This window comes from Callithrix jacchus, chromosome 9, assembly GCF_049354715.1.
Source record: "Callithrix jacchus isolate 240 chromosome 9, calJac240_pri, whole genome shotgun sequence".
Lineage (NCBI taxonomy): Eukaryota > Metazoa > Chordata > Mammalia > Primates > Cebidae > Callithrix > Callithrix jacchus.
The window spans coordinates 96,784,549-96,812,086 of NC_133510.1; the positions used below are offsets into that span (position 1 = coordinate 96,784,549).

Below are 27,538 nucleotides of genomic sequence, written 5' to 3' on the forward strand. Positions count from 1 at the left end.
TTCTCATGACTTTTTTTTTTTCTTGACACACTGTCTGGCTCTGTCACCCAGGCTGGAGTGCAGTGGTGTGAACACAGCTCACTGCTGCCTTGACCTTATGGGCTGAAGTGATCCTCCCACTTCAGTCTTCCAAGTAGCTTGAAATACAGGTGTGCACAACCATGCCTGGCTAATTTTTGTATTTTTTGTAGAGATGGGGTTTTGCCATGTTGCCCCAGCTGGTCTTGAACTCCTAGGCTCTAGTGATCTTGCCTCAGCCTCTCAAAGTGCTGAAATTACAGGTGTGGGTCACCATGCCTGGCTGACTTTCTCACTATTAAGTATGATGTTAGCTGTAGAATTTTTAAAAATATGTTCTTTATCAAGTTGAGGAAATTCCCTTACATTCCTAGTTTGATGAAAGTTTTTATTATGAGTAGGTGGTGGGTTTTGTCAAATGATATGATCATGTGATTTTTCTTATTTAGTTTGTTGATGTGGCTGATTATATTAGATTTATTGATTTTGTATGTTGAAACAACATTGCATAATTGGGATAAATCCCATTTGGTCATGGTATGTAATTATTTCTGTACATTTTTAGATTTGATTTGCTAATACTTTTTTGAGAATTTTTGCATTTATGTTTAAGAGAGATATTGGTCCATAGTTTTCTTTTTTTAAAATGTCTTTGATGTTGGTATTAGAGTGACGCTGACTTCATAGAATGAGTTAGGAAGTATTTTCACTGCTTCTAGCTTCTGAAAGATATTGCAGAGAATTGTTACAATTTCTTCCTTAAATATTTGATGGAATTTATCAGTGAACGCACCTGGGCTTGGTGCTTTCTATTTTAAAGGTTATTAAATATTGATTCAATTTTTTAAATAGATGTAGGCCAACTCAGATTGTTTATTTTCGTGTGTATTGGCAGATTGTATTTTTCAATGACTTAGTCCTTTTCAGGTATGTTATCAAATTTGTGGGCATAAAGTTGTTTATAAAATGTATTTATCATTTTAATGTTCATGGGATCTGTAGTGATGCTCCCTTTTTCATTTCTGAAATTAGTAATTTGTATCCTGTGTCCTTTTTTCTTAGTTAGCCTGTCTAGAGTCTTACTGATTTCATCTATCTTTTCAAAGAGCAAACAATTGCTTTATTGATTTTTTCTATTGATTTCTTGTTTTCACTTTCATTGATTTCTGCTCTGATTTTTATAATTTCTTTGCTTTTGCTTATTTTGGATTTAATTTGCCTTTTTTTTCTAGTTTCTAAAGTGGAAAACTTAGGTTATTGATCTTAGGTCTTTCTTCTTTCCTAAATTTTGTATCCAATGCTGTACATTTCCCTTTGCTTTGGCTCCAAGATACTAAATTTGATAAGTTGTGTTTCCATTTTTATTTAGTTCAAAATATTTTAAAAAATTATCTTGAGAATTCTTTCACCTATATGTTATTTAGAAGTGTGTTGTTTTATTTCCAAGTACTTTGAAATGTTCAAGCTGTGTTTCTGTTGTTAATTTCTAATTTAAGTACATTGTGATCTAACAGCAGATTTTATATGGTTTCTATGCTTTTAAATTTATTAGAGAGTGTGTTTTGTGGCCTAAAATGTGGTCTGTCATGGTGAATAGTCCATGTGAGCTTGAGAACAATGTGTAATCTCCCGTTGTTTGATGAAATAGTTTATAGATGTCAATTACATCCAATTACTTGGTTTTGAGTTTATGTCCTTCCTGATTTTTGGTCTGCTAGACATGCCTGAGGGATGCTAAATCTCCAAATGTAGGAATGGATTCACTTCTTTTTTCTTGCAGTTCTCTCAGTTTTACCTCACATATATTAATGCTCTGTTATTAGGCACATACACATTAAGGTTTATCATGTATTCTTGGAATATTGACCCCTTTATCATTATGTAATGCCCCTCTTTATCGTTGATAACCTTTCTTGCTCTGTAGTCTGCTATGTCTGAAATTACCGTAGCTACTCCCACTTTCTTTTGATTATTGTTAGTGTGGTATATCTTTCTCTAGCCATTTAAATCTATGTATGTCTTTGTATTTAAAGTGGACTTTTTGTAGACCACATATAGATGGGTTTTGTTTTTTGATCTACTTTGACAATTCCTGATTTTTAATTAGTGTGTTTAGACCATTGGCATTTAAGGTGATTGATAGTTGGGTATATAGTTGGATAAATATCTACCATATTTGTTATTATGTTCTATTTGTTGACCTTGTTTTTTGTTTCTATTTTTATCTTCTACACTTTTTTGCCTTGTGTGATTTAATATTTAGGATTAAATCATTTTATATTATTCCCTTTTCTCTTTTTTAACATATCAAGTATACTTCTTTTTAAAAATTATTTATAGAGATGAGGTTTCAACTATGTTGCCCAGGCTGGTCTCAAACTTATGGGCTCAAGTAGTCTTCCCATTTTGGCCTCCCAAAGCACTGGGATTACAGGTGTAAGCCATCATGCCCAACCTATACTCTTTTTGTTTTTTTAAACTTTTTTTAGAGGTTTCCCTAGAAGTTTGCTATATATATTTGTAACTCATCCAAGACCAATTTCAGATAACTCTATACCACTTCATGGGTAGTGTGACTACCTTACGATAATGAAATATTCCAATTTCTCCCTCCTGTCTTATTCATTTTACTTATACATAGGCATATATAATATATATGTGTGCATATACACAAACACATATGTGTGTGTATATATGTGTATACACACACACACACACACACACATACACATACAGTCAGCCTTCCATATATGTGGGCTCTGCCTCCATGGAGTCAACCAACTGTGGATCAGAATATTTGAAAAAGGATGGATAGTTGCATCTTTACTGCACATGTATGGACGGTTTTCTCTTGTTATTATTTTCTAAACAGTACGATATAACAACTGTTTGCATAGTATTAGGTATTATAAGTAATCTAGAGATGATTTAAAGTGTATAGGATGATATATGTAGGTTATTAGCAAATAATGTACCATTTTATATAAGGGACTTGAGCATTCATGGATTTTTGGTATCCATGGTGGGTGGGGTCCTGGAACCAGTCCCCCATGGATAATAAGGGACTGCTGTACACATAAGCATACATAACCAAATGCATTGTGGCCATTATTATTTTGAACAAACTTTGATCTTTTAGATCAATTAAGAAAAAGAAAAATAAATCTTTTTATTTTACCTTCACTTACTCTTTCTTGATGCTCTTTTTTTCTTTATGTAGCTCTTATTTCTGACCTAATATTATTTTCCTTTTCTCTACAGAACTTTTTTTTAACATTTCTTGCAAGGCAGGTCTACTGCCAACAAACTCTCTCAATTTTTGTTAGTCTGAGAAAGTCATTATTTCTCCATCAATTTTTAAGGATAGTTTCACAAGGTACAAGAATTCTGAGTTGGTGGTTTTTTTCTTTTCCTCTCAGCACTAAAAACTTCACTCCACTTTGTTCTTGCTTTTGTGATTTCTGAGAAGGCGGATATAATTTTTATCTTTGCTTCTCTATCCCAGGGTATTCTTTTTCTTCTGGTTTCTTTCAGGAAATTTTTAAAAATCTTTTATTTTTCGTAGTTTGAAAATGATAGCCTAGGTGTAGTTTTTGTTGGCATTTATCCTGCATGGTATTTTCTAAGCTTCCTGGATCTGTGGTTTGGTGTCTGGCATGAATTTGGGGGCAGTTCTCAGCCTGTATTGTTTTGTACATTTCTTGTTTCTTTCTCTCTTTTTCTCCATCTCATATTTCCACTCTACATATGTTAAACCTTGTATAGTAGTCCCACAGTTCTTGGATAATCTGTTTTTCAGTAGTTCTCTTTGCTTATCAGTTTTGGAGGTTTTTATTGATACATCCTTAAGCTCAGATGTTCTCTCCTTAGCTTTGTCCAGTCTACTAAGAAGCCCACCAAAGACATTCTTCATTTCTGTTACAGTGTTTCTGATCCTTAACTTTTTTTTTTCTTAGGATTTCTAGTTGGTTACATTGCCTATGTGTTGTGGCATGCTATCTATTTGAGCCCTTAACAAATTAACCATTGTTGTTTTAAATTCCCTATCTGATAATTCCAACATCCTTGTCATGTCTGTTTCTGATGCTTGGTCTGTCTCTTCAAACTATGTTATTTTGCCTTTTAGTATGCCTTGTAATTTTTTCTTGATAGCTGGGCATGAATATGGGGTAAAAGGAACTGCTCATAAGTAGGCCTTTAGTAATGTAGTGATAGGTGTGTGAGAGGAGAGGAAGGGAAACCATTTTTGCAAAAATTATGGCAGGGAGAAAAATGTGACATAGGAAAATTATGGCAGTGAAAGAAATCTAACCTATCTCCATGTTGCTTCTCACCTCTAAACTGCTCTCCTGTTCATTCTTAGGGATAGGCCAAGCAATATGATAAATATGAGAGGAATTTACTTTATAGTTTAATTTTGAATCAAAGATGATAACAGCCCCTTTCTGAGGCAAACCCCCTCTTTGCTTGGGGATGAGACCACCTTTGTAAAACTAAAAAGTTAGCCACAAGATTAGAAATTATGGCTCAGGAGTCATGCAGCCAGAGGCCACAAGATTCCTAAACTTCCCAGTTGCTCCTATAGATAACATCACTATTGTAAAACCTAAGATTGGTGTTTGAGGTGTTTTTCTGAGCCTGCATTCTGATGAACCAACCAGCTGGTGCCACCCAGACTGGTAAACTGGCTCATCTGATCTTTTGACCCCCACCCAGGAACTGACTCAGTACAAGAAGGCAAACTTCAATTCCCTGTGATTTCAACCCAACCAGTCAGCATTCCCTATTCCCTACCCTGCTGCCTGCCAAATTATCCTTGAAGAACCATAGCCTCGGGATTTTTGGAGAGGCTGATTTGGGTTATAATAAGCTCCTGTCCTCTTGCTTAGCTGCCTGTGGGTTTATTAAACTCTTTCTCTATTGCAAAAACCTGCTGTTCTCAGTGCATCGGCTTTGCTGGGCAGTGGGAAAGATGAAACTGTCTGGTGAATACAGAAGTGTTCTCTTGTCCTGTGAGTAGGTCTCAGTCTTTTAGTGAGCCTGTGCCTCTGGACTGTGAACCTCACAGTTTCCCAGTTTTTATTTCCTCTTAGATGGGAGAGGGTCACTAGGCTTGGTTGGAATTATGTGTTTCTGTTCATTACATGGAAGGCTTGAGTGGGCTAGAACCAAGAATTGCTCTTCCCTCAGGCCAGCTAGGCTCTGGTAAAAATCCGCTGTCCCGTGAGGCTCTGGTTAGATAGCTTCTCCTGAGGCCTTGTTCAGAAGACCCCGGTGTTCTGGCATATTTCAAAATGGTTCCTTTTCCTCCTCCTGCTGCTGGAAGGGGATTTTTCTCAGGGAAGTGTCTGCTGCAGGCCAGGTGCAGTGGCTCAGGCTTGTAATCCCAGCACTTTGGGAGGTCAGGTTGGGTGGATTGTTTGAGCCCATGAGTTTGAGACCAGCCTGGACAACACGGAGAAACCTGGTCTCTCCTAAAAATACAAAAACTAGCTGGGTGTGGTGGTGAATGCCTATAGTCTCAGCTAGTCAGGAGGCTAAGTGGGAGGATCCCTTGAACCTAGGAGGTCGAGGTTGAGGCTGCAGAGAGCCCCGATTGTGCCAGTACACTCCAGCTTGGGTGACAGAGCCAGACTCTGTCTCAAAAAAAAAAAAAAAAAAGTTTCTGCTCTAGTATGTTGTGTTTCTGTGTGTCTAACTGTCTGCCGCTTCAATTTCGGAGGCATCAGTTTACCCTGTGATATCACTTTCTAAGAACTAAGAAGACTTGTTGATTTTTCAATTTGTTCAGCCTTTTTACTTGTTAGGATGATGTGGTGACTTTTAAGCTCCTTAAATACAGAACTGGAAACCAGAAGCCTCTTGACCTTTCATTTCTTTGCCTTTGGAAAAACTCAGGTGGTTAATACTTCTCTTTTAAAATTCTGTTATGCAAAGACACAATGTAGATAATTTTTATTCTCAATAAATGATAAGGCACATTGGATATAATTGTCACTGTCTTACATTTTTAAGCATAGTTTTAGATGTTTTATTTTGCTACAAAGGAATTTTGAGCAGATGAATGTGACATATATCTGTAAAGAACAGAGTTATTTTTTATGTTCATCTCTCTGTTAATTATCTTTCACTTACAATATTCCCTTTGCTTTTCCTTTTTTAACTGGTGGTCCAATATGGGTATCAGTGGAACAATATATGTCATATATATATTTTATGTACTTTAGGTTGGTGGGGTACATGTGCAGATCATGCAGGATTGTTGCATAGGTACATAGATGGCAATGTGGTTTGCTGCCTCCATCCCCCTGTCACCTATATCTGGCATTTCTCCCCATGTTATCCCTCCCCAACCTCCCTACCCCCAGCTCTTCCTCCCTCAGTCCCCAACAACAGACCCCAGTGTGTGATGTTCCCCTCCTTGTGTCCATATGTTCTCATTGTTCAACACCCACCTATGAGTGAGAACATGTGGTGTTTCATTTTCTGTTCTTTGTCAGTTTGCTGAGAATGATGGTTTCCAGATTCATCCATGTCCCTACAAAGGACATGAACTCATCATTTTTTATGGCTATATAGTATCCTGTGGTGTGTATGTGCCACATTTTCCTTGTCCAGTCTATCATAGATGGGCATTTGGGTTGGTTCCAGGTCTTTGCTATTGTAAACAGTGCCTCAATTAACATACGTGTGCATGTGTCTTAATAATAGAATGATTTATACTTTGGATATATACCCAGTAATGGGGTTGCTGGGTCAAATGGAATTTCTATTTCTAGATCCTTGAGGAATCGCCACACTGTCTTCCACAGTGGTTGAACTAATTTACACTCCCACCAACAGTGTAAAAGTGTTCCTTTCTCCACATCCTCTCCAGCATGTTGTCTCCAGATTTTTTAATGATTGCCATTCTAAGTGGTGTGAGATGGTATCTCAAAGTGGTTTTGATTTGCATTTCTCTAATGACCAGTGATGATGAGCATTTTTTCATATGTTTGTTGGTCTCATATATGTCTTCTTTTGAAGACATCAGAATCTACAAAGAACTAAAGCAGATTTACAAGAAAAAACCAAACCCATTCAAAAGTGGGTGAAGGACATGAACAATATATGTCTTAAGAATAATAAAGCAATTTTAAACCACCATGATTAGTAGCAATGTTTAGCTGAGTTCTGTTTCCCAATTGTCACCAACTGCTGTATCTACTCCCTAGATATGCAGATGCATGGTCTCAAACTGTTCTCTTTTGAAGAAAAAATATTTTTAAAAAGTAGGATTTGAACCAAATGCCATGACTGTCTTTATTGCCTTGAAAGACTCTCATTCTACCCAATCCCACCCAACTCCTCACCCCAATTTCCTTGTGAACTACTTTGGGAAATGCTACTGGTGGTGGTGTGGTGATATTTGAAAGCACGAAAATAAAAAGCTGGGAATATGTAAGAGATTCAGATTTTGCTGAAGTGGAGAATTTGACTTGTGGAGTATTGTAATGCAAAATTTTATGCACTGTTAATGGAAAGGATTTGCTATATAACTACAGGTCCATTGTAGGTTGAGAAGCTGGGAACATTTATTTTACTATTGAGTGTGTAGAGAATTTGAATAGGAAAGTAGGTGGGTATAGAGTGCCTCTCTGTCCCATTCATTGTTAGGCTTAATATATACCTTTCTCTCTTAATCCTCAAAACTCCCTTCCTATAAGGTAGATATATTTTCCCCAATTTGCAGATAAGGAAACTCAGAAAGATGAACTTTTCCAAGGTCTTAAAGCTAGTACATCTTGGGACTGTATTCAAACCCAGGACTTGAACTTCAAGACCCATGATTCTTCTACTAAATTAACCTGATTGCTTGCGAAGTCTGTGACTCTAATTGTTTCTGTGGCTAATTAATGTTCATGAACTGGTGAAGAGTAAATAGTTTAGTTTTTAGTTTTCTTTTTTGAGACAGAGTTTCACTTTTGTCACCCAGGCTGGAGTGCAATGATGCAATCTTGACTTACTGATGCCTCCTGGGTTCAAGCGATTCTCCTGTCTCAGCTTCCCGAGTAGCTGGGATTACAGGCACCCGCCACACCCGGCTAATTTTTGTGTTTTGAGTAGAGATGGGGTTTCACCATATGGGCCAGGCCGGTCTAGAATTCCTGACCTTAGGTGATCCGCCCACCTTGGCCTCCCAAAGTGCTGGGATTCCAGGTATGAGCCACTGAGCCCGGCCAATAGTTTAGTTTTTTAAAATAACTCACTCAACTTTGTTAGTTCTGTTTATTTGAGAGTATGTATGTATTTGGGGCCATAAATGTATTTTTACATTTACCTATTTTATTTTTCTCAGGTCTTGCTTTTGATATTAGAGAAGGAAGCTTTACTAGTAGCATGCTAGTTGGAGGTGTACATCTCTTTATCAGGCAAGAATCTTATTCAGATAAATACAGACATTGCATTTATTTATAAATACAATGATACTGAAGTATAAAGAACCACAATTTATTATTTTTTTCCTCCTCCCCCTGCAGCTGAGAAGCTTACCAGGTAGAATTCTGGTTTTGGTAGCAGGAAAGGACAGGTGGCAACTTTGTGAATTGTGGCATTTGAGATTAGACTGCTATACGAGACGGAGTACTACAGCACACTAGTTAACAGAAGGGAATAGCGCTGTTGTCAAAGACACAGGAAGGTCTTTTTTAACTGAAAGAGCACTCTGGCATTTGGCTATCTCGGTTTCACCATAACATGACGAAGCAGGAACCTTGAAATTGCTCCTTTATATTCAATTCCTGGATAATTACCATCTATACTCAGATTTCGAAAGGTCCTTTTATTTTGTGATTGCATCTTTCAGGAACAACTCTTATTATCCTGTTATGCAATTTGCCTTATTTATGATGCTCAGGTGGGAAAACGTTCAGCCTCCGCAATTGAAAAGATCGCCCTGATTGAGCATTTTGTGGTGCTTTTGCTTGTTTTGCTGATGAGCAAACAGAGTTCAAGACAGGTGAATTTTTTCCAGATGTGCATTTGAATAATTGGACAGATCCCTGCGGTCTCCTCAGTAGTAACACAAGTGATTGCTTATTCTCACCTTCTTCCTCCATTCATGGCTTCCTGTGGTCACAATGCAAAGGGCTGTGTAGTTGCAGGATGACTCCACAGTTAATATTGACCTCATAAGGAGTAAATAGTTCATCCAAGCTGGGAATCTCTGACCTTCATTAGGTCTGCTTATTTGGGTACCAGGACCTGCCACTATCCAGGAGACACATAGCAGATCAGCTTTCATTTGCTTTGTTGCCATTTTAGGCATGAAATAGAACCATTTTCTCTCAGAACATGGTGTTCCTGTGTAGTAATAAGTGATAGCACTTTATGGGCTTGAAGGAGTCTAGAGCCAGGCCAGTTAGCAACTGAAGCTGTAATGACTCAGCTGGACGCTGGCAGCCTTTTCCTGAAGTTATGTGAGCAGAGGCGGGTAAGGAAATGTGGCTTAGTGACCCACAGTGCTTAGTGCTCAGTTCAGTGACAGGCAGCTGGGAGAACTGAGCCACGCAGAGGCCAGCATGCTGCCATGCTGTGACATGGAAGGCACGGTCCACTCAGCTCTGTATTGATGACATTCTTCAGTCTGAAGGAATGAATGCAGTTTCTGGATGTGCCTCTTTATCACCACACCTGTTCAAGGAGGAACCTGGGACCCACCCCAAGAGTCAGCTTGATAGAAGTTTTTCCTGACAATACTCTCTACTCCTGGAGGTAGACTGTGTTTTTCTCCTGTACTCTCCTCTAACATAGAACTTGTGTTACTATATGCTACCTGTTTATCTGCCCTCTGGACTGTGAACCCTTGAGAACAGAAATATTTGTCTTATCACTCTTTGAATTCTCAGTGCCAGCACTCCACCTTTCCAAGGAAAATATTATAGCAGCTATCTATACTTGATAATCAGAATTAATGAAATATGGTAGCACAGGTAGGAATAGAGTTGAAATTATCAGAGTGATTATAAAATTCATAGGAATAAACTTAACAGAAATTGGGTAAGACCTTTATGAAGGACACTTCCAAAATTAATTATGGCACATAAAAGAACACTTGACTGAATGGAGTAACATGTTCATTGGTGAGAAGAGTCAATGTAGTAAATACGTCAATATCACTTTTTGTCCATATTAACCTCAAAGTTAATACAATTCTAGCATAGGTTGTAATGTTATTTTTATTCTATGGAATTTGGTAAAATATAGTAAAGTTCAGAAAAACATTGCCTGAGACCAGTGAAAAATGAAAAAGAGGAGCAAATTTTATCTCATCAAGTATTAATACATAAAGTATAGTAAATATAAACAAAATGGCAGACAAACTAAGAAACTGGGAGCCAGGAAAATCTGGATACCCAAACTTGACAAAGGCATCATAAGAAAAAAATGTAGATTTAAGCATAGATGCAAAAATCATTAACAATATATTAACAAATGGAATCTAGCAGAACAGAAAAAGGATAATATATCATTACCAAATGGGGTTTATCCTGGAAATGCAAGATTGGTTTAGCATTTGAAAATCAATGTAATTTATTCTATTAATGGAAAAAAAGAGAAAAGACAGTAGCATAGCTACAACAGGAAGCTTAGAAGCAGGCTTGAGTATACATGGAAGCCTAGTACAGGTTCAGAGTCCTTTATCTGAAATGTTTGGGGCCAGTTATATTTCAAAATTAGGGTTTTTGACAGTATCTCATAATCAAATTCATGTAAATCTCCACAGTAGAAGAGATTAATACTGACACTAAATGGGACAATAAAGACCAGAAATAGCCTCAGGTCAAGTTTTGCCACCAAATGAATTTAAGTTCCAAACTGCAAAAAACAAGAGACTCTGTTTTTAGAGCTTTTTATGATTTCAGAATTTCAGGTTAAGAATTGTCAACTCCTTAATGTCAGGGTGGCTCATCAAGTCAGTGATGAGAAGATTTATAAAAGGCATTGGGATTATATACTAGCCATTTAGAGGACAGAAAGGATAAAGTTAAATTTCTACTTAATAGCAATATTGTTTACGTTTAAAGATTTTATGTTAAAAACTAAAGAACCCATGAAAGCACAAAATATATACTAAATCTTTATTTATAATCTTGTGGTAGTGGCTATCTTTGTAAGCATGATACCAATAGCAGAAACTAAATACATTTTAAAAAGACATCTTAGAGCTGAGTGCAGTGGCTCACGCCTGTAATCCCAGCACTTTGGGAGGCCAAGGCGGGCAGATCACCTGACTTTGGGAGTTTGAGACTAACCTGACCAACACGGAGAAACCCCGTCTCTACTAAAAATACAAAATTAGCCGGCTGTGGTGGTGCATGCCTGTAACCCAGGTACTCGGGAGGCTGAGGCAGGAGAATTGCTTGAACCCGGGAGGAAGAGGTTGCAGTGAGCCAAGATTGTGCCATTGCACTCCAGCCTAAGCAACAAGAGCGAGACTCCATCTCAAAAAAAAAAAAAAAAAAAGGATCTTAGATTTAACTAAGCCAAAATTACAAAGAACACCATAAATGAAATTAAAAACTAATGTCAATGTGGAGAAAATGTTGGCTACACATATAATGGCTAACGGTTTATTGCCTGTAGTTTATGAAGAGCTCTTACAGATTAATAAACAAGAGATGCATTCTCCAGGACAAAATCAGACCAAAGATATGAAAAGGTAATTTGCAAGAGAAGAAATACAAATGGCCACCAAATTCTCCACTACTACCATATCACCATTACTACTACTAGCAGCTACCATTTACTGTTCATTGTCTACCAGGCACTGGGCTAATATCATATTGTGCTTTAGAAAATACTATGAGGCAGGTGCAATGATTTACATTGTGCAATGAGGACAGTCCAATTTAGGGAGCTAAAGCAGCTTGTCCAAGATCATACAGTTAGCAGAACTGTTGCTGGGCTGTCTGCCTCCAAAACTCTTGCTCTTCAATATGACACTGACCTACTGCCCCTATATATCAGTACTTGTAAAAAAAGAAAATTCAGTGAAAGGAACCAGAAGTTGCCATTTGTTTTGCCTATCAGATTGGAAACAATTGAAAACGAATATTCATAGCCAGGGAAGATCAGAGTGTGAAGCCTGTACTCTCATCTATTGCTGATGGCAGTGTCAACTGGCATGATTTTTCTGGAAGACACTTAAGCAGTATGTATTGAAAACTACATCCTTTGATAAAGTATTTCTACTTTTTTTTTTTTTTACTAGAGTTTTGCTTTTGTTGCCCAGGCTGGAGTGCAATGGCGTGATCTTGGCTCAGTGCAGCCTCTGCCTCCCAGGTTCAAGCGATTTTCCTGCTTCAGCCTCCCAAGTAGCTGGGATTACAGGCATGCACCATCATGCCCAGCTAATTTTGTATTTTTAGTAAAGACAGAGTTTCTCTATGTTGGTCAGGCTGGTCTTGAACTCCCAGCGTCAGGTGATCTGCCCACCTCCGCCTCCCAAAGTGCTGAGATTACAGGCATGAGCCACTGCACCGGTCCCAGTGTTTCTCTGCGCCTGGCCCAGTGTTTCTACTAAGAATTTGTCTGAAAGGACTACTTTGATAAGTGCTTATATGGACAAGGAATTCATTTCATTATTGTTTATAAAAGTAAAAGGTTTTATTTATAATCTTGGGGCCAGTTATATTTCATGGAAAGAAACTTGTCCATCAGTGAAAGATTGGTTAAATGAGTTATGAGAGAATTGAAGGTGTAGAGCTATATTTATTATTTAAACATTGACCCTCATTTACTTTTTTTCTTAAACGGAGTCTCTCCCTGTCACTCAGTCTGGAGTGCAGTGGCACAGCCTTGGCTCACTGCAACCTCTGCCTCCGGGTTCAAACAGTTCTCCCACCTCAGCCTCCCAAGTAGCTGGAATTACAGGTGGGCATCACCACACCTGGCTGATTTTTATATTTTTAGTTGAGATGGGCTTTCACCATGTTGGCCAGGCCGGTCTCAAACTCCTGACCTCTCAACTGATCTGCTCGCCTTGGCCTCCAAAGTGCTGGGATTATAGGTGTGAGCCACCACACCTGGCTGACCCTCATTTACTATTGGATGGAAAAACAAAACAAAAATAAAACAAAGCATGTTGCAAAACAGTTCTGTGGTGCAACTGTATATTTGAAATACTCCTAATCATATACATATATGCCAAGAAAAAAGTCTGGGGAGGCTGTGAAACACAGTTCTGAGAGTGGTATAATTATTAGTGTTTTTTTTTTCTTCATGTTTTTCCGTACTATTTATTGATTTATTTTTGTGGTATATATATATACTCTAGTTGAGAAAATATTTAAAAATATATACTCTAATTTTCTCAGACTGATAGAACATCTCCCCTTGAACATGAAGCACAGAATTTGGGGATGTGCATCCAACTCCTCTGTATATTTACTTTGCTTTTGTTAGGGAGTATTTAGGTACTTCCTATACTTATATTTTACTTTTCGAAAGTTGACCCAGGCATGAACTCACATATACATTATTTCCCACGTTACTCCAAGAATTGCCAAACTTCTATTTCACTGACGGTGTTTAAAGTAATAGTTTGCCAGCTGCTTGATTTGCATATCCAATCAGTGTGGAAGTTATGTAAGTATTCTGCTGCGTAGATACAAGGAAGTCCTCTTTGCCCAATCAGTAGATCAAGAAGGTAAACACCTTCTTAATTATAAATGAAGTTTTAAAAAGTTGGCTTAACAAATATAGCTGTAAATTTGCTTAACATATAGCTGTGTAACTTAACAAATAGAGCTAAGGAGACCTACCTGAGGATTCTCATGGTTTAGAAAAGAATTATTTCTAATAGGGAGACAATCAGGTTGGGCGTATCTTAAAATGCTTGAGATAATCTTCAAAATATATTGTGAAACAGTGAAGTCTAATATTTTATATGACATGAGCAATTTGCCCAGTGACTTTGAACATTATCCTGACCATCAAAGAACATAATTTAATAAGAATTGTGGACTAAGTAACTTTAGTGTACATTTTCATAGCATCTCTAAAGATTTGGATGCAGAGTTAGGAGTTCCATTTGATTGAGCTGGTAGTTTTAGAAACAGAATTTTAAATTACTTACCAAGTGAAAAACGAAAACACTTGTATTGAAAACCCTGGTTGTAGATCATTTTAAAGGCCATCTGGGACAGAACAAGGTGACAGTCTCAGAGAAAATGGTTGGTAATGGGCTTTTAGAAATGGTGTCTTAATGCAGTAGTTATTTTGAATTATCTTTAAAATGATTTATTGACCCTGTTCTTCTGTTTTGACATTCTCTTTTGAGGCATACATGTTATACCAATGGTATTTGAATAGTGGAACTCTTGTGTACCAGTTAAGAGGGTGCATTTTAGAGTCAGACAGACCTGGGTTAAAATCCAGGCTCTACCACTTAGTCATTTTTTGAGATTTGGCAAGTCACTGCAGTCTCTTTAAGATTTAGTTTCTTCATTTCAAAAGTACAGACCTGACAGAGTTGTTGAGAGGATTAAATGAAATAATTTTTGTAAAGAGCATAACAGTACCTGGCACCTATTAAATGTTCAAAGAACATTTTAAGGCTTTTAATATTTTTCCTCTTCTCTTTTTAAAAGAGTGGTTGCTTTTTTTTAATCACAAGTAGTCCAATTTTTAGAAGATTTTCATAATAATATGTAGAAGTGGAAAGAATGCACACTGTGTTGTCTAATAGACCCAGATTTGAAGTATGAAGAAAAACAGCGTGAAATCATGCTGCCCTTTACAGCCTCCTAACTTTGGGCTAATCATTCTGTTCTGTGCCTCAATTTTCTTCCCCAAGAAATGGAGTCAGAATGCTGACTTTGTTGGAGGTTGTAAGGATTTGAAGTGATATAGGCTAAGTGTCAAACTCTATGCCTGCAGGAAAGTCAGTATTCAGTGAATGGTTACTATCATTTTTGTTATAAAACTAATAAATATCAAAGAACATCTTAAGCTTTTTAATATTTTTCCTCTTCTCTTTATCTTTAATTGTAATTCTTTAAGAAATTGGGTACACATAGCTAACACTGTGCAATATAAGAAAAATTTTAATAAGTTACATAAAAATGTGTTATAATACTACATTTGGTAAACACAGAATAAGAATCTGTAGGTAGGGATTATATGAGTAGAGAATGATGTGTACTAAGGGCCTGGCTTTGGAGTGCTTGTCAGAGACGAGTGTATGAGGAAGAAGAAGCAGGAAAAGGCAGTGTTTCATTTCTCAATCCCTTCTCACCAGCCACACCAAAGAGGTGATGTCATGGGCTTCTGATGCTATGCTTGCCCCCATCACCCAGCCATCTGGAATAGCTGCTGGAGGTGCCCAGTGTGCCAGCACTGAAGGAAGGCCTGGCTGCTTGGCAGGTATTGGTGATGCTGTGACATCGAGTTCCTGGGGAGGCTGCCCGCCCGGGTGGACTGCCACATGCTGTATGTCTTGCTTCGTATTTGCACAGTATGGTGCTTGATGTGATTCATTCATCCGTTCATTCATCCTTTTCTTTTTTGAGACAAGGTCTCACTTTGTCACCCAGGCTAGAATGCAGTGGTGATTAAGGCCCACTGCAGCCTCAACCTCCCAGGCTCAATCAATTGATCCTATACTGCACCACAGCCTCCTGAGAAGCTGTGACTACAGGCATGCGTAACCACACCCTGCTAATTTTTTATATTTTCATAGAGACAGGGTTTCACCATGTTGCCCAAGGCTGGTCTCAAACTCCTGGGCTCAGGCTATCTGTCTGCCTCAGCCTCCTAACGTGCTCAGATTACAGGCATGAGCTACCTGCTTGGCCTGTTCATTTATTTTCCCCTTCCTCTCTCCTCCCCTTTTGTTTTTCTTTTTTCTTTCTTTTTTCCCTTCCTCTCTTCCTCCCTCACTTTTCTTTTATCCAGCCATCAATCTATTCCTCAGTCTATTCCTCTATCCATCCCATCCATCCATCCATCCATTCAAAATCCTTCCATCTTTTAGGTCCTAGGTATAGTAGTGAACAAAATAGTCAAAATCCCTTCCTCAAGAAGCTTACATTTTAGAGATTCAAAGCATTTTCAAATGTGTTATTTCATTTGCTTTTTAAAACAAGTATATGAATTTTGAATTTTTTAGTATTTTCATTTGCTAGATGAGGAAACAAAAATATTTTGAGATTAAATGACCTACTCGGGATAATAGTGCTATGAATAAAACCCATTAATTTTATTTAGAACCCTTTTATCTATAACACTTTTTGTATTCTTTTTTTTTTTTTTTGTGGGGGGGGAGGAAGGCAGGAAGGGAGGGAAGAAGGACGGTAGGGAGGAAGGAAGGGATGAAGGAAGGAAGGAAGGAAGGGATGAAGGAAGGAAGGAAGGAAGGGAGGACGCGGGGAGGGAGGGAAGAAGGACGGTAGGGAGGAAGGAAGGGATGAAGGAAGGGAGGAAGGAAGGGAGGAAGCGGGGAGGGAGGGAGGGAGGGAGGGAAGGGAAGGAAGGAAATCAAGCAATGAGAGAGACATTGCCGACCTGGATCTAGAGGTTTACAAGTTGATTTCTTTTTTTTTGAGAGAAGGAAAGAAAAAAAAATAAGTAAAGGAGAGGAAGAAAGAGGAAGAGAAAGAGGGAGAGTAAATGGAAATATTGCTTTATTTTGAAAAAAATTGAGTATTAATAATGGCCAATCAATGTTTCATTTAAACTTATGGGTAGGTGTGATGTGGTATTGACAAGAATGTATATTTTGTGTATTTGAAGTGGAGAGCTCTATGAATATTTATTAAGTTTACTTGTTCCGGATCTGAGTTCGAGTCCTTGATATCCTTATTAATTTTCTGTCTCATTGAATCTAAGTCTCGTATCTGGGTGTTAGGATCGTTAGCTCTTTTTGTTGCATTGATCCTTTTACCACTATATCTTTGTTGCTTTAAAATCTATTTTATCTGATACGAGAATTGCAACTCCTGCTTTTTATTTATTTATTATTTATTTTTGCTCTCCATTTGGTTGGTAAATCTTTCTCCATCCCTTTGTTTTGAGTCTTTGTGTATCCTTGCATGTGAAACAGGTCTGGATGTAAAATGCCATTGGGTTTTGGCTGTGTCTTTTGATTGGGGGATTTAGTCAATTTAAATTTAGGGTTGCTGCCATTTGATGTTGACTGGCTGTTTTACCCATTCGTTGGTGTAAATTCTTCTTTATGTTGGTGCTCTTTACTTTTTGGTGTATTTTTAGAAAGGCTAATACTGGTTGTTTCTTTCTGTGTGTAATGCTTCTTTCAGAAGCTCTTGTAAAGCAGGCCTGGTGGTAATAAAATCTCTGAGTTCTTGCTTGTTCATAAAAGATTTTATTTTTCCTTCAGTTGTGAAGCTTAGTTTGGCTGGATATGAAATTCTGGGCTGAAGGTTCTGTTCTTTGAGAATGTTGAATATTGGCCCCCACTCTCTTCTGGCTTGTAGAGTTTCTGCTGAGAGATCTGCTGTAAGTCTGATAGGCTTGCCTTTGTGGGTAACATGACCTTTCTCTCTGGCTGCCCTTAGTGTTTTCTCCTTCGTTTCAACCCTGGTGAATCTAACGATTATGTGCCTTGGGGTTGCTCTTCTTGAGGAATATCTTTGTGGTGTTCTCTGTATTACCTGGGGTTGAATTTTGACCTGCTTTGCTAGTTTAGGAAAATTTTCCTGAATAATATCCTGAAGAGTATTTTCCAGCTTGGATTCATTCTCTCCGTCGCATTCAGGTACACCTATCAAACGTAAATTTGGTCTTTTCACATAGTCCCATATTTCTTGGAGACTTTGCTCATTCCTTTTTATCCTTTTTTCTCTAATCTTTTCTTCACGTTTTATTTCATTAAGTTGGACTTTGACCTCTGATATTCCTTCTTCTGCTTGAACAATTCGAGTGTTTAAACCTGTGCAAACTTCTCGGAGTTCCTGTATTGTATTCTTTAGTTCCATTAATTCACTCATACTCCGCTCTAAGTTGTCTATTCTCAATAGGATTTCATCAAACCTGTTTTCAAAGTTCCTAGTTTCTTTACGTTGGGCTACAACATGGTCTTTTAACTCACCGAAGTTTCTTATTATCCATTCCTTGAAGAGTGATTCTGTCATCAGGAGGCGCTCGTTCTCCATCAAGCCTTGTTCCATTCTTGATGTGGAACTGTGATCATCTTTAGAGGGAGAGGCGTTCTGACTTTGAGTATTCTCAGCTTTTTTACGCTGGTTTCTTCCCGTCATTGTAAATTTATCCTCCTGTCGTCTTTGAAATTACCAACTTTCAGATTAGGTCTCTTGAGTGGACGTCCAGGTTGTTAGTTCCCAGGGCCAGAGCAGCAGCGTTAAAACTGATGGTGCTTTTCTGCCCAGGATTCTCCTGTCGGGCTTCCTTCTTGTGTCCGTAGTAGGCGACTCTGCCTTCCCAGGGCTCCAAACCTCGGTCAGAAGGGGAACCGGTCCTGTTTACTCTGCGCCCAGTGCTCCCGCGCCGAGGTGCCGTCACAGCCGCTGCCGGGCTCTGGTGTCCTGCTGGGGACCCGGGCCGTCCTCCGAACCTGTTTACTCTGCTCCGAGAGCTGCCGCGCCAAGGTGCCGGCGGAACCGCTGCACCGGCCACGAGAGTCGCGCTGGCCACCCGTGTGTTTCCTCCACTGGGGGATCTCCTGCTCCGTGAGCAACCAGAATTTGTCTGAAAGCTTGGCGTCCTCTAGTTCTCCGCGCCTTCCCTGAGAGCTGCAATCCCGGGATGTTAGCGATCGGCCATCTTGGATCGTTTTTCACTTTTTGTATTCTAAACAAGTTTTTTAATCAATGAAACACGTTTTCATGCTGTTTTTCTTAATACTTTAATCACAGGTAGCCAAGGGAATTTTAAAGAACATTAAGTGCACTCAACTGAGCTGCTTTAACCTTTCAATATGTTCCCGCTGCTCTTAGAATGAGATCTGAAATCCAGAATGTCACTGCATCATGGGGCCAGTGCTTCCTTCCCTTCCCAGCTCTGTCTCCAGACCCTGCCCCTTGTATTGCCTGTCTTCTGCAAATGCTAGCCTCTTTCCTGACCTCAGAGGCATTCCTGACCTCAGCTTCAGCCCTTTTCATATACTGTTCCCTCAGCTTGAAATCCTCCTCTCTGTTCCCCTTCTTGTCCCTCCTCCCCCTATCTATCTTCACCAAGCTAATCCCACTCAACTCACAGATCTCAGCTTTCATGTCACTTCTTAGGGAGAGGCCTTCCTCGTCCCCCTGCCAAGGTCAGGTCCCTGTACCATTGTGCCTTCTCATGGCACCCTGTGGTTTCCCTTCATGACTCACCTATCACAATCCAGGATTTTGTTGACTGCCTGCCTCTCCTCCTGAAAAGGTTAGAGGGTAAGCTCCATGGGGGCAGAACACTATTATGTCTTTTTCACCACTCTTTCCCTGGCTAGCACTGGGCCTCCTACAGTAGGCCCTCCAAAATATGCAAATAAATGAATGAATGAACCCCCTGGCAGCATGGAAACCCAGAGCAGCACAAGTGAGTTCAAATGCTATGGTTAATTCCATCTCACTTCCCTCTAGGATGCGATTTTAGCAGTGTAGGCAGCTTACGAAATGGTGCAGGTTTCTTGTGCTTTACTAAAGTTTAAATAAAGAGAAAGCGGGCCGGGTGCGGGTGGCTCACGCCTGTAATCCCAGCACTTTGGGAGGCCGAGGCGGGTGGATCACGAGGTCAAGAGATCGAGACCATCCTGGTCAACATGTGAAACCCCATCTCTACTAAAAATACAAAAAATTAGCTGGGCATGGTGGCACGTGCCTGTAATCCCAGCTACTCAGGAGGCTGAGGCAGGAGAATTGCCTGAACCCAGGAAGCAGAGGTTGTGGTGAGCTGAGATTGCGCCATTGTACTCCAGCCTGGGTAACAAGAGCAAAACTCCATCTCAAAACAATAAAATAAAATAAATAAATAAATAAATAAATAAAGAGAAAGTGTTAAGATATGGAAAGTTTGCAAAGTGGCAGCAAAAAGTGACAAGGGGTGGGGACCCAAATACAGAGCCTAGGGAAAACAGAATAAACCAAGTTGTTTGTTTTTATGTCTCTTTTCCACTAGACTGTGAGCAAGTTGAAGTCAAGTACCAGAACTTATTTATGTTTATATTCTCAAAGAGACTGTTGTGCCTAGTTCATAGTAGCTATGGAATAAATGTTGAATGAATGAATGAATGATACACCTCTTACCTTTGAAGCTGAGTTCTTGTGTTCTTCATGCTGATATTAGAAACAGGAACAGTTAGTCGGGTATGGTAGCTCATGCCTGTAATCCCAGCCCTTTGGGAGACCAAGGCGGGAAGATGGCTTGAAGCCAGGAGTTTGAGACCAGCCTGAGTGACAAAGTGAGACCCCATCTCTACAAAAAGAAAAAAAAAAAGAAATTGGAACAGTATTATTTATAGAAAAAATACTAGGTCTAGAACCAGAGAGACCTAGGTTAAAACTGTATTTAAAATGAGAATAATTATTTTTACCAAGTGGAGTCGTTGGGAGGGTGGTATACTTATAGATGGTGTACATAAAGTACATAGCAAGCCGGGTGTGCTGGCTTATGCCTGTATTTCCATCTACTGGGAGGCTGAGGTAGGAGGATCCCTTGAACCCAGGAGGCAGAGTTTGCAGTGAGCTGAGACTGCATCACTGGAAGCCAGCCTGGGTGACGGAGGGAGGCTGTCTCAAAAAAAAATAGTCCATAGCAGGCACCAGGCACATCTGACAGCTCCTCAGAACATTTAAGCTCCCCCTTTTTGCCTAAACTTTCCCTTTGGTATAATTTTAGAAAGACTTTTGGGGAGCATGACATAAATCATTAAAAAAGAGAGAGACTCAAAGCAGAATTGTGGCAATTGAACTATGGCTTGTATTTATCAAAGCAAGCATGATGCGGGGATGCTTAGATAGCAGTGCAGTGCATTGCAAAGGAACTAGGGGATGATGCTGGGATGCTTAGATAGCAGTGCAGTGCATTGCAAAGGAACTAGGGGATGATGCTGGGATGCTTAGATAGCAGTGCATTGCAAAGGAACTGGGGAATAATGTTCCTATTATTCTTGTCCAGGGAGAGCCTATTACTAGAAAAGAGTGACCACATTGATTTCTAAAGTCTTTACATTCAAAACTGTCTGTGCTGGCCACCATCATTTATGTTTTTCCACCTCTACTTAAAAACATCAACTAGCCCCAACTTTTCCTCTAGTTATTTCTTTTATTAGATTTATTCTGTTCTCCACAATAAAATCTGTCTTCTATTCCTATCCACGCCGGTTCAAGTAGTTATAATGGGTGGATGTAGGGTGTGTTGGTAAACACACTGAATTCCTTGAGCTCCACATTGATGTCCCTTAGGATGCAGCTAGGGATAGGCTAAATATTTTCTAGTCTCTCAGCTCCTACCCCTGGTCTAATGATGATGTAGAGACCAGAGAAGTATCACCTGTTTTTCTTTCTCCTCTGAATGTAGAGCAAGAGCAAATGATTTCAGATGACAGCATGAGACGTTGGATCAACCACCAGGATTTATGTGAGTCTTGTACTAGGCCCATTACAGTTAAAAGCTCTAACTCATTTCATAGCCACATCAGTTTAGTTCTCTTTTATAGCACTTATTATGTGATACAAAATACACAAGGCACTGGAGATACAAAAGCAATTAGTTGCTTAAGGAACTGTAAGTTGACTAGGGAACACAGACATAGGAGCAAAGATGTCTGTCTGGTGAGACCACATAGATACATGTGCAAGGGGCAGAGCAGGCAATGATGACTACTGGTCTGGGGCAGTTGATGGAAGGTGGCATATGCTGCCTAATGAAGAATAAATTAGAGCTTGCTGTGTGAACAGGGTTGTAGAGGAAATAGTATATGGAAAAACGAGGAGATGTGGACCCATATATTTTGGGCAGGGATGTTCAAGTACTTAGATATTGCTATATTGCAAGTATGAAGGCTTTTTTGAGATCGCACAATCCCAAGGTAGGCTATGGACTCTCTTTGGCATCCCCAAAATAAAAATAAAGCATTCACGTCTGCTGAAGATAGCTTGAATGGTATTTTTGCTAAAGGCAGAGTCATATAATGTATGTGCCAGATAAAAGTCAAATGTCTATTATATAAGCATTGAGCTTACATTAATTACTTTAAAAGAAAGGATTCAAGCTTTGTACTTTACTAATCTGCATCTAGGCAACTAATCTGGTATGTGTTATTTTCAAGTCACCCAGCTAAAGCAGTCTGTTGTATGGAACCTCTGGCCCCTCTTAGTCAAACAAATGCCATCATAAAAAGCAGTGCAAATTAACTGTCACCTTTTCTCAATGGGACGGGGTGGTTTCTTTTGGAGCAGAGGTAGATTCCAGAGAATCGATATAGTAGGCAGAAGAAATACCTTGTCCACTCCGGGCTGCCTGGGAGTGAAATGGCACCTTGGATATTGTACTCCTTTAAACTGTCCATGTTGCCTGCTTCACAGCCTTCCCGGGGCCAGGGAGCTGGATAGTCAGTTTATAGTTCTGAGAACCAGAGCAGGACTGTCGTGCTAGCAATTGCATGCTTTTTATGAAACAGGGAATGTTGTTTAGGGAATTTGGGCAGCTGGAACCTGCCACATTGGCAATTTGGACTGAGGAAGAATTTCAGGGTGATAAAATAAAGCTCATTATATAAATTCATTTGGGTATTTAAGAGGCCGAGAAGGGCGGGGATGAGAGTATTCCAAAGGCAAATAGGAGAGTTTCGTAAACAGCTCCCTCTCTATTCGTTTTTACTGTAAGTGTTGAACTGAGCTAGGAGGATCACATGTCTATTTTGCAAAGGGCAGTCATGTTCTGCTGTTTCTTAGCTGTTTTGTCAGTTGGAACAAAACAACAGTGCTGCTCGTTTTTTGCAGGGTTAGAGGAAAAAGGAAGGGCTGGCCGAAGAACGGGGAGGGGAGCTGGAGAAGAGAAGGGCCAAAAGTTTCAGACTGTGGGGATGAGGACCTGAGGGAGGCCCATGAGACCTCAGGCATGGCCCTGGAACTCTGCCTTTTTGAAGCCTGTTGACAATCTCACCCTAATTTAACCTTTTGTGGAATTCTTCCATGAGATGCAGTTGCCAACGTCAGGCTTCCTAGAAAATTGAGCCTACCCACTCTGCTATGAAGTCTACCCGGAAGAGCTGGCAGAGTGGGCCCCCTCATTAGAACGGCAGCAACACTAACTGAAGCAAAGCCCTCTCAAAAGAAACAAACTCATTCCTCACACCTGCCTCACCCTACTCCCACCGCCAACCCCTGCGCAACACGCCAGCCCTCAATAAAAACTAAAACTGATGTCATTGTAACCTTTGCTTATTCGTTTTTGTGCGAAAAGTGTCAACCTCCTGTTTTATTCTCATAAATAATGGAAATCTTACTCCATTCCAGAAAATTATAAAAGGTAACAGGGACCCAATTCAAACTGAGTAAAAATAATTAGTAAGTCACAAACTCTGACTAGAAAGAAAAAGAGAAAAGAGAGAGAGAGAGAAGGAGACAGAAAGTAGGAAAGAGAGAGGCAAATGAGGAAAGGAAGGAAGAAAGTGAAAGAATAAAATCTTGTTGGTGTTAAAATGTGTCTTTAAGGTATTAAAATGTGTCTTGAAGGTGTTAAAATGTGTCTTTAAGGGGAAACTATCATTTAGGTTACTAGTGGTTTCTTTATCATTTTAATTTCCATTAATAAAGTGTGACTTTCAAAGGATACGGAGAGTTCAGGAAGAGAGAGTTTAATATTTTTTTGTTTTTTCCCTTCTCCCAGGAAAATACACAGGTATCTGACTATGTAGAAACATGAGCCCACCTATCCTGACTGACCTTGGCAGTGGCCAGGGGACAGCAGGAAGTGTAGTGCCATAGGAGGGGCGCCAGCCCTGATGAAGGACCTGACTTTTTTTCCTTCTCTCTCCTGCATCCAAATGTTGAGGAGACTGAGCAATAGTTAGTGTAGCTTCTTCTCCTTTTAAAAAATGTGCACGCTGTTTATTTGCAGTACAGATTTGAGGTTGGTACCCACTAATCTTACCAGGATATATATGTATCGAAAACATATAACATATTATTTAAAAACTAATGTATTATTTAGGTTTTATTAAATTATCCTGTTTTTAGGGTATACTGATGGGCTAAGTTCATCTAAACTCCTGAGATTTAGATTCCTACCTGTTGGCATTAGAGGATTTCTTAAAAAAAAAAAAGTTATTAAGATTAAATATCATAAAAGTCTTTCTAGGAAAATACAATCAAAAACATCAAGGCTGTCTCCTACAGTTAGTGGTTTCTATTATCTTGGTTCTCAGAGCTATGACAATGTCGTTGGATTTCAAGAATTCAAAAAGACAAAAAGAAAACTCATAAATTTGAAATGGGGAAAGGGAAAGATCTTGGAAGTCTTCTGTTTTTAAAATAGTCATGCTCATCTTTAAAACAGGAAAAAAGATCATAATTTTTTATTTATCAAGGGAAAAAACCCCATCTGTACTTTTAAATTAATGCAGAGACTAATATTTTATAGGGAGAACATTAATAATTATTGTAGAGCCCATTAATCACAACTCTGCTTTTGATTTATTGTAAATATGCCTTCCATTTTCCTCCTCATTACCAATCACCTTCTTTAATTATAAGAGGGCTTTCATTAAAACTTTTGAATCATTTATTTTGGAGCACCTAACTTTAAAAGACATTTATTAATTTTTATAGCATTAAATACAAATGTTTTTATTTTAGAAAACACCATAAACTAAAACTTTACTAGAGAAGTTTGGCTAAAGATACAAAAACATATAGAAGGAAAAATATATTTAAAACTGCACAGTTTTTACAATAGCATGTATGGTATTTGGATTCAGAATTTTAACTAGTAGTAATCTCATCTATTTAGTAATACATTTTAAAATAGAAAAAAAAAATCTGCCAAAACAGACCAGTTGTTTACTAGCTATTTAACTTTAATGAGCTGAAATTAGATAGCGAAGCGGAATAATTAGAACCATTTTTTCTCAACATCTAAATATTTTTCTTTTTCATTAACATTTCAGTTAAGTTTGAAGAAATTCAAAAAATGAGATTCTCGTGAACTAAAAGGAATTCTAAGAGTTAGAAGCTATCCACGTTTTTCTATGCCATTAAGACTTTTCTTTGAAAAACAATTTTGGAGGAATATTGTCAGATTTGTTAATTTTCCATAATGTGGTTTACCTAAGGTTTTGCTTTTTAATTAAAAAAATTTTATTAAAGAAGCTTTCTTAGTGATTTTTGTCATCATTTTTATTTGTTGCCATGGAAATAAGAAATTGGATTATATTTCTGTGAAAGCCTTATTCTTAACATCAGTGCCTATCTAGAAAATATAGGAGTCACACTTGATCATTCAGAATCATTTTGAAATTCTCTGGTAAGTTTTTAAAAAGCCAGCATTGATTAGTATTACGTGGCTAGTTATATTTATTCTTATTACAGCAGTCTAGTTATTGTTTGTATAACTATAGTTTTTTTCTAATAAAAATAAAATGTCTATTTGCAGTATAAAAAGAAGTATGTATATTTGATAATTTTGTTGCAGAAAATACTTAATACCTGTTAAAAGCTGTTTGACTTTCGGTTTTAAAACAGCTGTGTAGTTTGGTGAGTCCTGCAGATTCCGGCTTTCTCTGTGGCCTTCGAGCCAAGTAATTTTTTGCAACATTTTCCTTTGCTTTTTTATAAACACGTAAAAATTGTACTTGCTTTTCCTGAAGGCCAGCCATTAAGTTAGAAAGCACCAAAGGTGTTATGAAATTGCCCTTTAATTTTTCATACGGGGCGGGAGGGGAAATGATAGATTTTGTGTATCTCTTGTGAGTTGTTAGAACAGAAACATTTAGGGCTGCTAACTCCCGGAGCTGTATACTTACCTTATTACAGATATAATGATTTTGTCTGACTGCATTACTTTAAGTTGAGTTTTGTTGCTTTCATGCTTTGGCAAGGATCTTGTTGTAATATACTTCTCCCCCATATCATGCTCCTAAATTTGGGATAAGCATAGAATCATTTTAGGACTGTAGGTTTACTAGAAAGCATGGTATATATTAATCAGTGACTAAGGATTACAGAATCCCTTCATAAATATGGTCATCATGAAAAAAAGTTAAAATGTCAAAGAAGGTGCTACTCCAGTAAAAACTTTTTCCTCTGCAAAATCCTGATACCTCATAGGAAGCTTTGGATCTTGTTCTCAACTACCAAAATGCTTTAAATATGAAAGTTAACATGATATGAAAGTGGAATTCCCTCTGTGCTGAAAACCCACTGTTCAAGGTGTGTGGTTATTAAACTGGGTTTGAATTTACAAATTATATGGTCTGATTAATTTGTAGATAGGGACGGTGGAGGTTAGTTCATGGGCTTTAGAACAAAGAGACCGATAAAATATTACTCATAAGCCTTTCTGCTTGTTTGTGACGCTCTGGAAATGCCATTAGATGGTTCTCATAGATATTGTCAAAATAAGTAGGCTTAGAAATAAAAGACATTTTCTCCCCTGTAAAGGAGGCGGCCGGCCCGTGCTCTTTCTAGGCTCTTCCCAGAGACAGGAACCTCTGCTTCGGAACCCTTAGTGCTTATTCTGTGCTCGTGTCTCCACTGCACGCCATTATCTTTGTTATCTGATTTGCTAGCCATTGTTATGGAAAGTTCTCGATTGTAATGCAGAAAGCTCAGCCAAGACTCTTTGCTAATATCAGCAACCCAAAGGCGCTCTTCCACAAACCACCTCGAAAAGAAAAATCCTTTAAAAGATGGCAATCTCTCCTTTGATGTTAGCCCAAAGCCCAAAAAAAAAGTTCCCGAGCAGCATGTGGCCAAGCAGGGTAATCCAATCTATTTTAATGCAAAGATTTTCCAAGAAGGCAGGAAGCCGTCAAGGGGAAGGCTTTCAGGCATCTGCTGTTTCGTTTCCAGATCCCTTGTGTTAATTTAATGTTTCTAGGGAACCCGGCTCTTTCTTATTTCTCGGAATCCCTGCTCTAGGAACTGGTGAGCGCGGGGGCGCTGTGCGAGCCACAGATAAGCCAGCGCTTGGCCAGGCACCCGCGGGCTGCGCAGCGGGGCAGGGAGGCGCACGGCCCCAGCCGCCCTAGAGCGCCGGTTCCTCTGCGGCCCCGGGTTGCCTGGCCCAGCGCGGGGAGGCGGCGCCGACTGCCGGGGGGTGCCTGCAAGACCTGTTTATTTGCCTTTGTCCAATTTGGCCGGAATGAAAGGTAAATATGGAGCGATCAGCTTGTCGTCACTCAAGCAAACCAGAGAAACTCAGCTCAATCTCCAGAAAACAAACCCAACCCAAACCTGAGTGAAACGTAAATCTTGCATAAACAAACACTTGCATTTGCTTCTGGGAAGCAACACCGGAGAAATGAGCATTCCTTCCGAGTGCCGGTTGCCACTGTCAGTAAAAATGAGCGATCACA

General features: G+C 39.0%; 1 protein-coding gene across 11 annotated transcripts in view; it reads left to right on the forward strand.

The window, feature by feature from the left end:
• CRADD (CARD and death domain containing adaptor protein) overlaps positions 1 to 27,538 on the forward strand; it is a 199,670-nt gene that overhangs the window by 42,919 nt on the left and 129,213 nt on the right. For 3 of the 11 annotated variants that reach the window (XM_035257294.3, XM_009004372.5, XM_035257293.3), the window contains exon 3: positions 21,538 to 21,597. The exons of 5 other annotated variants lie outside the window; for them this stretch is intronic. In XM_035257294.3, coding sequence (XP_035113185.2) covers positions 21,538 to 21,597 — 60 coding nt within the window. Of the gene's footprint in view, positions 1 to 9,531; positions 9,772 to 15,301; positions 15,427 to 21,537; positions 21,598 to 22,961; positions 23,567 to 27,538 lie in introns of those variants that run through there. 3 more of the 11 variants (XM_009004373.5, XM_035257296.3, XM_017976284.4) reach the window with 3 other exon arrangements.